Source organism: Macaca mulatta, chromosome 3 (assembly GCF_049350105.2).
Source record: "Macaca mulatta isolate MMU2019108-1 chromosome 3, T2T-MMU8v2.0, whole genome shotgun sequence".
NCBI lineage: Eukaryota > Metazoa > Chordata > Mammalia > Primates > Cercopithecidae > Macaca > Macaca mulatta.
In genome coordinates, this window is record NC_133408.1 from 154073031 (window position 1) to 154087718 (window position 14688).

The 14688-nt window shown below is 32.7% G+C and overlaps 1 protein-coding gene across 41 annotated transcripts in view; it reads left to right on the forward strand.

Annotated features, from left to right (window-relative positions):
- FOXP2 (forkhead box P2) overlaps positions 1-14688 on the forward strand; it is a 591074-nt gene that overhangs the window by 418404 nt on the left and 157982 nt on the right. For all 41 annotated transcript variants that reach the window (XM_077994469.1, XM_077994474.1, XM_077994477.1 and 38 more), the window contains one exon: positions 12460-12549. In XM_077994469.1, the coding sequence (XP_077850595.1) occupies positions 12460-12549 (90 nt within the window). The remainder of the gene's footprint in view (positions 1-12459; positions 12550-14688) is intronic.

Here is a 14688-nt window from a genome sequence, read left to right on the forward strand (position 1 = left end):
GAGTCCGTCTCAAAAGAAAGAAAGAAAGAAAAGAAAGAAAAGAAAGAAAAGAAAGAAAAGAAAGAAAGAAAGAAAGAGAAAGAAAGAAAGAAAGAAAGAGAGAGAGAGAGAGAGAGAGAGAGAGAGAGAGAGAAAGAAAGAAAGAAAGAAAGAAAGAAAGAAAGAAAGAAAGAAAGAAAGAAAGAAAGAAAGAAAGAAAGAAAGAAAGAGAAAGAAGGAAGGAAGGAAAGGAAGGAAGGAAGGAAAGAAAGTTTACAATAGTAGATGTTAAGGGAAATTGAATGTATTCTTCTAAGAAATAAAATTTCTTAGGTTAGGTGAGTTAGGTTCTTCAATAGAAATGTGATAATGCAGAATGAAGAGGTTTGCTTCCTGGTTTGGGATTTTATGTCTCTTCAACAAGTGGGCCACTGACAAAAGCTTGTTAAAAAAAAAAAAAATGGATGAGGGAGGAACTTGTTTTTTCTACCAGTCCGAATTTCACTGTGGTAATGGACGTAAGTGAAAACATAACAGCAGTGGGATATTCACCTTTAAGAACTTTGTTCCCTAGCAGATCATTTCCTGCAAGCAAGAAGCCTTCCTGGGTCTTCCCATCTACTGGCTCTTAAACTGCTGATATCTACTAACAGGCACCATTTTCTAAGTGGATATTTGTACTTTTTTTATTTATATGCATATTTTCTACAAATCATATTGTAGATAATTCAGTATAAGAAATAATTTTGAAATCAGAAATATATTTTACCCTCTTTGATAGAGTTAAAATTTTAAAACTCAGTACACTTGACAGATTTTTAGGGCTTAAGCCTGAAGGACGCCGTAAAAATTACATGGATGTAGTTACAAAAATATTAAGGGATGATTATTTTCACCATTAGTTTGTATCTTATTTTATTGAAAAGAACACTTGTATCACATTATCATGTTAATAACTCTTAATTTACCACATTATATGCTAAAGATAATCTAACCTAAATTTGTTAATGGCTGGAATAGAAAACAGATTTCTCCCTAAGGTTAATTTGCCCAAGATCTGTAAAATGTATCTTTGTGAATTCACTTCAGAATGTTACACAGGCATATATATGCTTCATACTTTACCTTACAAACATAAATGTTGAAAATTTTATATTTATGTAAATAAAAATAAATTATATGATCTAAATATAAAGGCATTTCTTCTTTCATTTATTTAATAGTATTTTAAATTATTATAATATTTCATCAGCAGTTGGTTCTTTATGGCTAATATTTCTTATCTTCAGTGAGCTTTGTGTTTCACAATTTACATTACCCTGTAAAGTTTGTAAATTGTAAACTGTTTGGGAAAAAGGAATTTATTGAGAGATCATCAATGATAGGGATGAGATCCTACAGAAACTCAGAATGGTGCTGGGATTAGAACTTGAATTTTCTGATGCCTCCTCGGCATCTCTGTCATTTTGTTTCTAAGAGTATTCTAATTTTAGCTTTAGGGTCTCTCCTTTAGAGGTTCTGAGCCCACTGTGTCTGCACCTGCACTAACCAAGGCCTCTCTCTTCTCAAATGGTTCCCCCCCGCCCATCTCTTTCCTTCCCTGGATCCAGCCTTGGTGACACATGCAGAGGTTGTCTGCCTCAAGCCTCCTTCCTATAGATCTGGGGTAGCATTTCCTTGCCTTGGTTCCATGCAGGGTCATAATCTTTGCCTTGGGGTTTCTGGCTACTGATCCTCATCATTTCTTAAGGTGAATAGAGAACTGAAGTTTTGCTTTTGTCTCATCTGTGCCTCCAATTGCAGAAAACTAGAATGTGAACTCTGAAACTTTTCCTCTGCTTTTCTTCGACTGTCTTTTTGCAAAAACACGTGCACTCGTTCTTCCTTTGGAGTTGTCCACCACATCCTTTTGCTATCCATTAATAACCTCATGAGCATTCCTTCTCATAGAGAAGCAGCCTAAGCCCTCAAGTCACTACCCTAGCTAACCTGTTGAATATAGATAAGATGGCTTTGTTACTCTTATGAGGACTAAAAAGCATTTACACTGATGAAATGAATAGTATATTTATGTTTAAGTGAGTAACTTGGTGTAAACAGTCTTGTTACCTTGGCTACGTATTCTGAAATGCTTACTTTTTCTATCTAGAGTTGTCAGGTTTAGCAAGTAAAAACAGAAATAAATTCAAATTTAACTGGGAATCTTCTATTTTGGCAACTCTACTTTTAACTTCATCAGAAAATAGTACCTATTGTTTAATGCTTATTTATAGATGATATCATTTTGTATTTGGTGTGGCAGAAAATGATTATTATTAAAAATTTTTCATCTTTAATATTGGCCTTTTTTCTTTAATGAACATCCTAAATCCAGTGCTTAATAACTTTGGAGACACTTTTTTAAGGGGAGTAAAATTCCTTTAGAATATAAGCTTGTATGTCTATTTATCTTCATGAAAAGTAAAGAAAAAGAAAAATAATTTGCTTGGAATTCTTTATGTTGTTTTAGTTGGCATAACTAGCAATGCTGTTAATAACTCAATTTATTTTGTTCTCTTTATACCCTGAACAGCTCTTTACTTGAGTCTTTTACTGTATAAACGTCCCTTCAGTTATATAATTTTCCTGACTACCCCTCGTAGAAAGAGAATGAGCTTCAGAGTCAGCCAGATAGTTGTTCGGATCTGTTATGCCACTCCAAGGCTTTGGTGAAAAAGCTTGAACATATAACCTAATTATGCTGAGTCTCAGTTTATACATCTGTGATAAAAAGAGGGTGTTTTGAGGATTAAATTTAGAATTATAACTGGCATATCATGAGCACTTAATCATTAATTTTCCTTTTCTTTTTGTTTTTACTGAACCCTTATAGTCACTTTTTGTAATACCTTTTGATGGCTTACAGCAAATTTCTGCATTGCAACATAATTAAACTGAATATATTTTATCTTTCCTACCATACTAAAAGATTCTTGTGTGCAAGTGATTCCATAGCATTGGGTGTATTGCATATGTACATATTCATTCAGATGTGGTGATATGGGATGGGAGAATAGGGGTTATATCTCACAAGTACATTCATGAAATTATATATCCTTCCCCTTAAAGTCCTAGAGGAGATTAAAATACAACTTTTCAAAATATCATAGAACATGACTCTATTAAGATACTCTTTCTATCCAATGGGGCATTATCTAACTTGGACAGATTGCAGAACTAAATGCATATTGAGGTAAACTTTCAGGAATTACAGTATGCCAAACACATTAGTTAAAATGCACATACCTTTTTAGCAAACCCACTAAAGCTAGCAATCAGGAGTTAGTTTCAAATGACTATTATTATATATTTCCAAGCATCATATACTTCTAAGCATCATACACTGAGAAGAACTGATACCCACTGGAGGAACCCTAATTTCAAAAGTCTTCACCTGGAATAATACTACTTTATACTTTAGCTTTTAAAATACTTTAAAGTACATTATCCTCTCTGACTTCACAATCACTTACATGTGAAGTTAAGTATTACTAGCTGCATTAAATTAGAGCAGTAGAAAAGTACGTAGTTCTTCATTTAGTCCTGGAGGCAATATTCCAGAAGAAAATACCAATATATTTATATGTCATCAGTGTATCTAACAGCAATTTAAATACCACTTTTTACCCATCAGCTATATTTCTCAGAAGAGTGATAGAAAAGCTTCCCACTTTTGTTTCTCCTGAAATTCCAATCTCTCTCTCATTCTCAAAAGATAACCACACCTCTTTATTTTCTGAATTAGTTGAGACCATCCACTGTGAGCTCTTTTCCTTTCCTACCTCTGCCTGTCAAAGTCACCTGTCCTCCCATCTCTTCAGCCTGTCTCCTCCCCATAAGTCTATCAGCTACCTGCTGCTGCTCCTTAATTCAGTCCTTTCCCGTTCCCTATTCTGGGGACTTGCTCAGTTTTCTTATTAAAATTTACATATTTTAGCCGGGCACGGTGGCCCATGCCTGTAATCCCAGCACTTTGGGAAGCCAAGATGGGCAGATCACCTGAGGTCAGGAGTTTCAGACCAGCTTGACCAACGTGGTGAAAACCCGTCTCTACTAAAAGTACAAAAATTAGCCGGGCGTGATAGCAGGCACCTCTAATCGCAGCTACTTGGGAGGCTGAGGCAGGAGAAACGCTTGAACTTGGGAGGCGGAGGTTACCGTGAGCCGAGATCGCACCATTGCACTCCAACCTGGACAACAAGAGCGAAATGTCATCTCAAAAACAAACAGAAACTTTTTTTAGTATTTATTGAGCTCATTATTGTTTCTTTATTTAAAAAACAACAACAAACAAAACCCCTCAAACTGTAACTCTCTTTTATTTTAGTCTTCACAGAACTAATCAAAACAATGGTTTGCACTCATGGCTATGGTGTCCCCATTAATTCCCCAGTAACTCCCTGCAATCTACTTCTACTTCAGTACTCTGTAGGAACTGGTATCTGATAGGTCACATACAAATCATCAGATCTACACGAACTTTCATCAAATCTTGGCCTCTTTGAGTTTTTGATGTTTGAAGATAGTATCATTTATCCTGTCCTCTCACAATTTTTAAATATATAACAGCTTTATCGAGATATAATTTATGTATCACAAAACTTAACCTTTTCATGTATATAGTTCAGGGGATTTTTAGCATATTCACCAGATTGTTCAACTGTCACCACTGTTTAATTCCAGAACATTCTCATCACCCTAAAAAGAAACTCCATTCTCATTAGCAGTCACTTTCCATTCTATCTTATGTCTGGGCCCTTGTAACCACTAATCCCCCTTTTTTTTTTCTCTTTAGGTATGTCTATTCCAGGCATATTATACAAACGGAATGATACAGTATATGATCTTTTGTTACTGACTTTTTAAATTTAGCATAATATTTTCAAGGTTTATCCATGTTGTAGCAGGTATCAATACTCCATCCTTTTATGGACAAATATTCTATTAAATAAATATACCGTATTTTATCTATTCATGAGTTGAAGGGAATTTGGGTTGTTTACATCTTTTGCTATTATGCATAATGTTGCTATGAACAATTATGTACAACTTTTTGTGGGAATTAAGTTTTTATTTCTCTTAGGTATATATTGTACCTTGGGTGGAATTAATGGATCATATGATAATTCTTTGTTTAACCTTTTCCAGAAGTCTTTTGGACTTCTATTACTGTGCTCTCCTCACAATTCATTGTCTTCCTTTTCACTATTTCCTCATCTCGTCTCAAGAAAATATTCTGCAGTTTGAGGTCTTGACTCTTCCTCTCTCTGTGGTGTCTTTACCAACAATCTAATAAACTCCCTTTACCTTAACTATTCATCTATGTCTTACTTTTGGGAATCTGTTGTCAGTGGGATCACTCTGATCACCCTCAATCTAGAGCCCTGCATTATATTTACTATCTACTAAAGAAATCTTCTCAATAATAAATAAATAAATAAAAATTTAAAAAAAAAAAGAAATCTTCTCTTGATTATTCTGCCATCAGGCAAACAACATAATCTTCTCTCCAGTGCCTGTGTTTTATAATCTAATTTCCTCCCTTTTAGTAGTGACACAGCTGTTCTTTCAGTTCCTTTCAGCTTAAAATTTTGAAGTCATCATTGACTCCTGCTAGCCTTTACCTCATACCCATTTATGAAGTTGTGCTGGCTCTTCTTTGACAGTACCTCTCATGATTCTTATTTCGAACTAACATGATTCATGTTATTCTTATCTCTTATTTGGACAGTTGCACATACCTTTTTACAAGTCTTTATACCTCTGTCTTGTCTCACTCTCTTCATCCCTTATCTATCCTTTACAACATGACTTCAGTATTGTCCTGGGCCAGGCTTATTTTATTGCCAGATTTCAGCAAAGTTTGTTCTTACCTGCTATATAACATCAAGACTCTTTGTCATTTATTGTTTAGTTATATCCAATAATTAACCCCAACCAATCTTGTCATCCTGTTTTACTAGTTTCTAGACTAAGTGTATGCTCTATCCAAGATCAATTATTTTCTTTTCACTATATATAATCTCACATTTTCTTTGTTCCTACTTGGCATGGCCTTCTGTCATCTCCACGAGATGATTGTCATGTAAGTCCAGTGCAAATATTATATCCTTCATAAAAATTTCAATGAGCTTCTCAACAAAAATAATTTATTCTACTTATGAACTCCTGAAGCGTTTTTAAAACGTTGTTTATGGCCTTTTGACATTCATCTAGATCTTTCTTATTAAACAATAATCTTTTAAAGATAGAAACAATGTCATATCACTCCTTCTACCTCCACAAGTGTGCAGTGCTTAGTTCTTTGCTAGGTATATGGGATATAGTCACAAACATTTTTAAGGTCAAATACTTTTATGTATTTTATTCTTCCAAATATTTTCCCAAATACTACTTCTCTTACAGTCTTACTTTTAAGTTGAAGAGCATATTCAGAACAGAGGATTCAAATAATAGTTTACATTCAGATATTGTAGTATAATTTAGTAGCATGTATTTTTCAGTTAATATCTGATATACTGGTTGAAATTATAGCAATATAAGAGTAATGAGTTTTCAATACATATCCAAACAAAAGATGGTATTGGTCTCATAATGAAAAAAAAAACCTTGCTAAGGTAAGTGTAAAACAAAAAGTAAATCCAAAATCTATTTGGGAAAAATAATCAAGTATTGTATAGCAGAAAGAAAAATAATCAAAATAATGCACAAAAACTATTATAGTTACTGGAACATGTCCCATGATAAAGAGAAGTTGTAAAATCATTAATTTTAATAAAATCAGTCCTATTTTGTCTTTACCTTTCATACCCCAGAATTTTAAAGTTGGACAGAATTCCTTATTATGTATTTAAAATTATTGTAGATAATATTAGGATATTACATTAGCAATTTATTACCATTAGCAATAGAATAGTGAAGAACATAGAGCTAGGACTATCAGGCTACTTTGTGTACTGCCCCCTGTAGAATGCTGACTCTGAGGAAGAGAATGTGTTCTCCCTATTAAACTCATTCTACATCTGAAAAAACAAAACCTGTCTTAGATATTAGTTACTGTTAACTCACGGGTTTATTTCATAGAATTTCTGAGGTCATCTGGGGCTTTGGAGCCATAATGGAATATATTGAATATTGGGTTTGAACCTGAACCTTGAAGAATTTATTCTCACTTCTGAGGATGACTTGAGGATCCATTCCATCACACATTCAATATCCTGATTGTCTCTCCTTTGTCTCTATATCATGAGATATAAGCCAAAACCACTCTGACATTTGATGGGTAAATAGGATGCTTTGCAAGTAATTACTCATACTAAAGTACCCTTATTAGAGTATAGTATTATTTTATAATTACTATACAATAAGTAGTCTTAGTATCTCAATTTGGCCTCCATAGTGATGTACAGTATAAATATAATATATCCACACATTAATTTTCTAACTTTATGTAAAATATACTGTAAAAATATCTTTTTTAAAACATTTTTTAATAATTAGCTTTTTAAACAAACAGTCTAATTATGTATCAGGATGGAAAAATAGAAGGTCAATAGCTACAGATGCATAATTTCACTCTGATAGATTGCTATTTGAAAATAGGTTATGCCAATTAGATGATTAATTTTCTTCTATTAAATAACATTATGAGACTTCAGATTACATTTATCAGTATATTCTCTTTAGTGGGAGCATAATATGAAAAAAGGCCAAACAGAATACGAATTTATATCCTTTCTGGAAGGATCTGAATATACTTTTTATCAACCACACTTGGGAAAATAATTAGAAAATTAAACTCTGTTTGATAACTTATTTTATGTTTCGTATTCAAAGTAACATGTTGAAGACATAATGTGTTAAAGGTTAAACTATATGAATATGAGGAGCAAAAATCTGGATGTCCTGCTGGCAATTTTTTTTTTGGTTCTGGTTATCTGCAAAGTATACACCCCTTGTCAGTATAACTAGGGAGTGACTGTGTAAACATTCTTGTTTCGCCTGTTCCACATAATCGTTTCTTGTATCATATTTCTTCTGACCTCGCTATCTGAAACCAATTACAGGAGATCCATTTGGGCTGCATCTATTTTCATAAGAAGCCTAGGCAACAGTGTTTTTCTCAGAGATGAATATCAACATCAAATATGCTTCTGAGTGCTTTGTTATTTATGTTTCAGAGAGATTTTGTAGCCTTCAGCTCTCAAGAATGTGTCACGCTGTGCTGTTTATACATTGAAGATATTAATGGGCGTAGATGTCATTTTTCATTTTAATGTCTCAAATGCAACAGGCTGATAGGTTAAGCATTCCTATTTTTATGGGGAGAGATATGACTGATGTCTGTTTTTTCCCCAAATATACATATATTTACTTTGAAAAAAAAAGTTATTTATAAGCCATAGCATACTCAACATTTTTTTGTTTTACTGGGTATTTCTAAGCTATTCTCAAATAATTTTATATTTGGTGAAAGTTTTCAGTGTTCTTCAGTGGAAAAAAGTATTTATCTGACAGGTTACAAAGCATTTTTATCCTTAGTTAATTATCACGAAGACCTACTCATTAGAATTATTCTGTGAGGTTCATAACTAGCATAAAATTACTACTAGTGAAGAAGTATGCTTGAACTTTGCTTTTCGTACAAAAATTTAGTTAAAAATGCACAGTATGAGTTAGGAATGATGTTTTCAGTAAGTATTTCAGAGAACAATGCACTAAATTATGAAATATGTGCATTCCCACATCTCTACAGTCTAACAAAATGTTTACCTTTAGTGTCTTATACAGATTATTTCTTTTTTTCAAATTTTTAAATTTAACCTGATTTCAAATTTTAAGATGTCTTATCTTAATTTTCTTTAGGTTTCCTAAAATAGGATAACTTCATTAAGTAATGTGCACCCCTAATTAAAAACAAATGTGTTTTTGGAAACTAGATATGGTTTGGCTGGCTTCGAAATCTCTTTCTTGTTTCTGATACATTGGAAACAGACTCAATCATTATGAAAGGAAATTTTGTAAACAACTTTTATTTTTGTTCTAAATTAATTTTTGTGGGGGAGGGTGACCATCTAAATGACTGGATGGCTCAGAGAACTTTATGAATGGCCCTGGATTTAATCTATTGTTTGTATTGAGAGAAGTGGCAAGTGATTTTTAAATTAATATTTTGTGTCATTTGACACCTAGCACTTTATATTGATGGAAGTGTTTTATCTAATAATCTTTCATTTTTTGAGTAGCTATAATAATTAATTGCAAAGATGAACTAAATGTCTCTGAGCAATTGTTTGTTGAAATTCAGTCTTAAAGTGTTATCCAGAATACTGGAAATAAAAATGTCATATGATGCATGCAGTGAGAATGCAAACTGCCAGAGCTTTCTGCTTATGAGTTTTAAATCATTCCTGATCTCCTGGAATTGTTTTTTGTTCTCCCATCTCTTATGCTTACTACAGCAATCTCTACTATACCAAGAGAATGTTGAAATAGGAAAGAAGTTATTTTTCCTAAGAGTTTGTATTAAAAGATGATCCTCAGCTATTTTGGAGAGAACTATAAATGCATATGAAAACCAAAATACTTTAAAAGTGGAAGCGTTTTTTTAGCCAGCTATCCTGTGATATTTCATTACTATTATCACTCCTTTCCTAACAGTGTAGGTGTATGCTTTTGACTAGTGATACTTTGATGAGTGAAACTTGTAATATATTTAATTTTCTAGTGTTTGTCTACAGACGTTACATAACATTGACATATTCCATTGATTACATGGGTTTTGTTGAATGAATATAACGCAGGGTGGTAAAATGGATGGGGTCCCAAGCTTGGGAGAGAAGAGCCAGAGTTTTTGACCAGGATCTGCTACTGCTTTGTGACTTCAATCAAGTTATTCTAGTATTGATTCTTCAGTTACTTGTTTGAGAAAGGTAGGCTAGGCAGTTTCTAAGGCCTTGTCCAGCTCTAGAATTGTGCAGTTCTATAGTAATAATTGATCAGATAATCAGGATGTTACAAAAGTTTAGAGTTCCATCAAGCATCAGGGAAGTATCAATATATAATGAAATCCAAGTTAAGGATGATGGGGGCAGTAGCCATAAAAACAATATACATTCTGTGATAGTGGTTCTATTCATTTACAGATTCAAAACAAAATGGTTATATTGTTGTTTCCCATGTAAAGTCTGAAAAATGAATACGCTCTCTTTACTGGTGAAGAATAATTCATTATAATGTCATATATTCTCCTTTACTAGAATCTTACTCATTGCCTACTAATGATTCCTTTGACAGAACAGAAACAATATGGCACAGTGGAATACACTCAGGCCTGGAAGCCAGGAGACCTTGAAAACAACATTCATAAATTGCTTTGTGATCTTGAACAAAACAACTGACTATTCTAGGTTTCATTTTTCTTATTTGCTAGAATGAGAAGGTCAGATTAGATGATTTTTAAGATTGCTTTTAATCCTTGTCATTCATGATTCTAAGATCCTAAACAGTGTTCATTAAAATTTTTAAAGAATAATAGATAACTACATAATTTAATATAAATTAAGGTAATAGGTATACAAAATAAACTCATCAACTCAAAAAGAAAAAAAAAACTACATGAAAACAATTAAGCATCAACTGGAAAAATAATTGAATGCATTTTTATTTTGAGAATTTCAGAGACACAGCCTAGGACACCTATTGTAATTTCCATTTCGAAAGATATCATTTGTAGTCACTTTATAAGTTACAATTTAAATAGGAAGGATATATTATTTAGAATATTGAACAAAAAGTTTCAAATAGTCGTATGATAATAAAGTAATTATGAATTTTTTTTGTTTTTTCAAACTGAACTCTATAATAAATTCCCTGAGTTCACTGGAATGTGCCATCCTTAGAAATATTTAGGTTAATTTGTAATGACCTGAAAAGTTAAAAAACAACAACAAAGATGATTATCGTGAGTGAGTGTGTCTCCAAATGTAAAAAGTGTGCTTTACAAACTATGCCAGATCCTGCTATGGGAAGACAAATCAATGTTGTTAGGAGATGGTGCTAGTGCATTCAGTTTGTTTACTTTGGTTTCTATGTCTGCCTGCCTTTCAGAAAACTTGCTTGGAGCCAGACTGTAGCAGCCCTCTCTGTCTTTTCATAATTGATCAGGGGATGACTGCCTTCCCTGAGGGTTAAGACGTGGCAACTTTTTCTGTTTGCTCAGCATCTCAATGCAGTAGTTCAAACATTGTTCACACCAGCTGGCAGTGTAATGCCATATGCACATCTTGTCAAAGCAACTGTTGTCATGGATACTAGAAACTCTCTTAAAAACCAGATCATTGATTACAATCAAAATTGTACTTTTTATCAGCTGAAATTCTTGATTATTATAGAAGAATATTAATCCAATAATGTTTTCTCATTGTGAAAAATGTATCTTGTATTCAAAAGCAGTAAATAACATAGTAGGCCAATGATACAGGTTAGTTTTATGTCTTGAAAAATTTCCCCATTAGTGTTCATTGAACTCAGTTGTTGAGAGAGAAAATGATTTTTTTAAGAGACTCTTAAAAGTTTTTGTTAATTAGTTTATACTCCTACCTTTAGAAGAATTTACTATGCATTTTTGGTCTATGGCACTAGCTTTTACATGTTAAGTTTATATAGTACATTTACTGAACTGTTCCTCCTCCACTAAATGAAATGCTTACATTAATTTCTTATGTTAAGTTTTATTTTCCTAAGTGGGAAAGAAAACATAAAAATAAACGAAAACATCTTCTATTTTGATTGGTATTCTGTCACACATAGAAACAAACCTGATTGGTTGAGTGGTAATTTCTTTGTTCTCTGATTTTGCTAAGAATGCAAATGAAAACCACTCAATTTTATTTGGCATTAAAACTGCACTTTATTTTGTCAAAGGAGAGGTTTCCCCTTGAATTGTAAGTACAAAAAAAGTGTTTTTAATCTTTAGTGAAAATCCTTATTAATTCACTTTCAAGATAATCTGATGTTGATTTGTCAAATTTAATTACAGCTTCCGGTAACACTTGAAGTCTACTGCTTTTGCCTCAAAATTGTAATATGAAAATGCAAATTGAATGATAATTTAAAAGGGAGTGGGCATTTTAGTTGAACACTCAAAGACAAGTTCCTTGTGGAAATGAGTTTATTGATGCAGTTTATGATTTTTATCCTCTTTAAGCACTTTAAACAAATTAACTTTATTTCCTGCAGGATTGCATGTTTCTCTGTGATTCTGAGTAAAGTTATATATGTGTGTTTGGCAGTTTTTTTCGTATTAGAAGATAAACAACAATGATTCTCTCTAGAAAGGAATATGGGAGTTCTTGTACATTGAATCCTTTTACTGTTAACCAAGAGATAATTGATAACTTTCAACAAAATATTTAGATATGGTTTCATTTTTACTTCTAGGCTCTCCAGGCAGCAAGACAACTTCTTTTACAGCAGCAAACAAGTGGATTGAAATCTCCTAAGAGCAGTGATAAACAGAGACCACTGCAGGTTAGTAAAGCACTCCTGTCCTTGGGGTCTTATTTTAAAAGATGTTCATAATGATAACAGATGTGCAGACCCAGTTGTATATAAACAGGAAATTATTACATTTGCATATGTAGGTAATTTTAATTCATAAAGAGAATTCATTTTATCTTCTTAAAAGAGAAAAAAATAATATTCTGTTGGCATACATTTTAAAAGTTTACAAGGTAACTCCTTGCAAAAAATACATAGGAACCATATTTGGTGTATATAGGCTTAAAGAATTTTGCATAAAACCCCCTTGTGGGATTTTTTTATGCATATATAGGTTGAAATGTAAAATTTTTTTCTTAAAACCAAAGTTATAGTAAAATGGTGTGGAAGGAAACAAAGAAGTCTTAGACAACCCTTCCGCAGTTGTATCCAAGTGACAAATGCAGAAAACCTCAAGGATTGCCAGAAAAACTGTTTGAGTTTGCCAAGGAGTTATTGCTGTTGCTACAGTTATAAAAACACATTCTGGAGTTTGTTGTCCTTACTCACTATGTTTGTCCTGTGAAACTGATAGTATGTATGTCTTTTAAAGTAACTTTTGTTACATAATATAATCCTTGTTTTATGTAGTCTTCTTAACCAAAATATGTGGGACATTTTCTTGGGGGGGAAATATTTCTAAGGTATATTTTTTGACTGTTTGGAAGGTAAATTCTGGAGTTCCATACAACATCTCTCAAAGTGTTCACCAGCTCTGTTGAAAGATAAGTAATGCTTTTTCCTGAATCATGTGTTACATACATTTCTAATAAGGCAAATTTAGTTTTTTTAAGCATCTCTTATGGCTTTATTTTAACAAAACAAAAATTTTTTTATGGCCCAGCTGTCTGTGTTTATTTTCAGGTGTACTTACAGATGTTAGTAACTAAGTCTTACATGATGGCCTTCTGAAGCTTAGTTTGTATAAGAGAGAAGTATAAGCTACTGATTTATACAATCCAAAAATTAGTTATTACCTAAAAACTGGATAAAATGTATGCTCCCTAAACAAATTTGAGATAAGAATAGATTTTCCTGGGAACAAAGTCATTTGTGGAGGGTGGATGAGAAGAAGAGGGACTTGGGGATAAGGGATGTTTCAACAGAGAACAGATGTCTGCCATGACTGGAAATGAAAGTTTTATTTAATCAGCCTGAGTTTAAGATTCTTTTCAATTTTTTTCTCTTTTAAAAGCAATTTCACGTTCCTTTGTTTTAACTAATGAATAATTCTGTGTCACTTTCCTCACCATCATATTCTTTCCCAATTTATAATGGGAGCGTAGGTGTAGTATTTCCATGGAGTTATCTGATTCCATGAGAGTCTCTTCATGCATTTACATGACAGAGAAAAATTTACATAGAAGTCACAGAAGATAGCAAATGAAATGTTTATCCTCACTATGGCTTCAGAGTGGGAATTTTGCTTTCTTGTTGGAATAGAAAAGGAGAATTAGATGCTGGCAACATAAGCAAAAGATAGGAATGAAGTTACTGTTTTGAGTGTCTAAAAAACACTATATATTTTCCTAATTCTATTTCATCATATTTCTTGACAAAATTGAGGAATTCACAGTTGCTTCTTCCTCTCCAAAGCTAAGTCCAGTAGAAGTTTCTATATTGCTGGTTACCAAGGTATCTCTGGAAAGAATGGCTGGGCTTTAGTTTTTCTATTTTTTTGTTGTTGTTGCATTGAAAGGCAAGATTTGATACTTGGACTAAAATATACATATTTTTCCTTACAAAATACCCACAATAGAATGTGGGAATATTAATGGCTCTAAAATGAGAAATCGTTGTCTGTTTATCAATGCATAAGTAAAATTTTGAGCAGAAGTCTCCAATTTTGTTATTTTAGCATAAAAGAATGATTAAAACTCCTATAAATACCTTTTGACAGTTGCAGTTGCTGACCATGACTACAAAGACTTTCACTGTGTCACTTGTTTTTCATTTTGTGATGCATATTAATCTGAATATATCTCCATTGCTTAGACTATAAAACTAGCATTTCAGTATTATTTTGTAATTTTAATGAGATCGCATGCCAAAATATCATACGAATGAGAAATTGCGTTTTATGAATGAGAATTTAGAAATATTGAATGAGACTTATTCACCAAAATATAC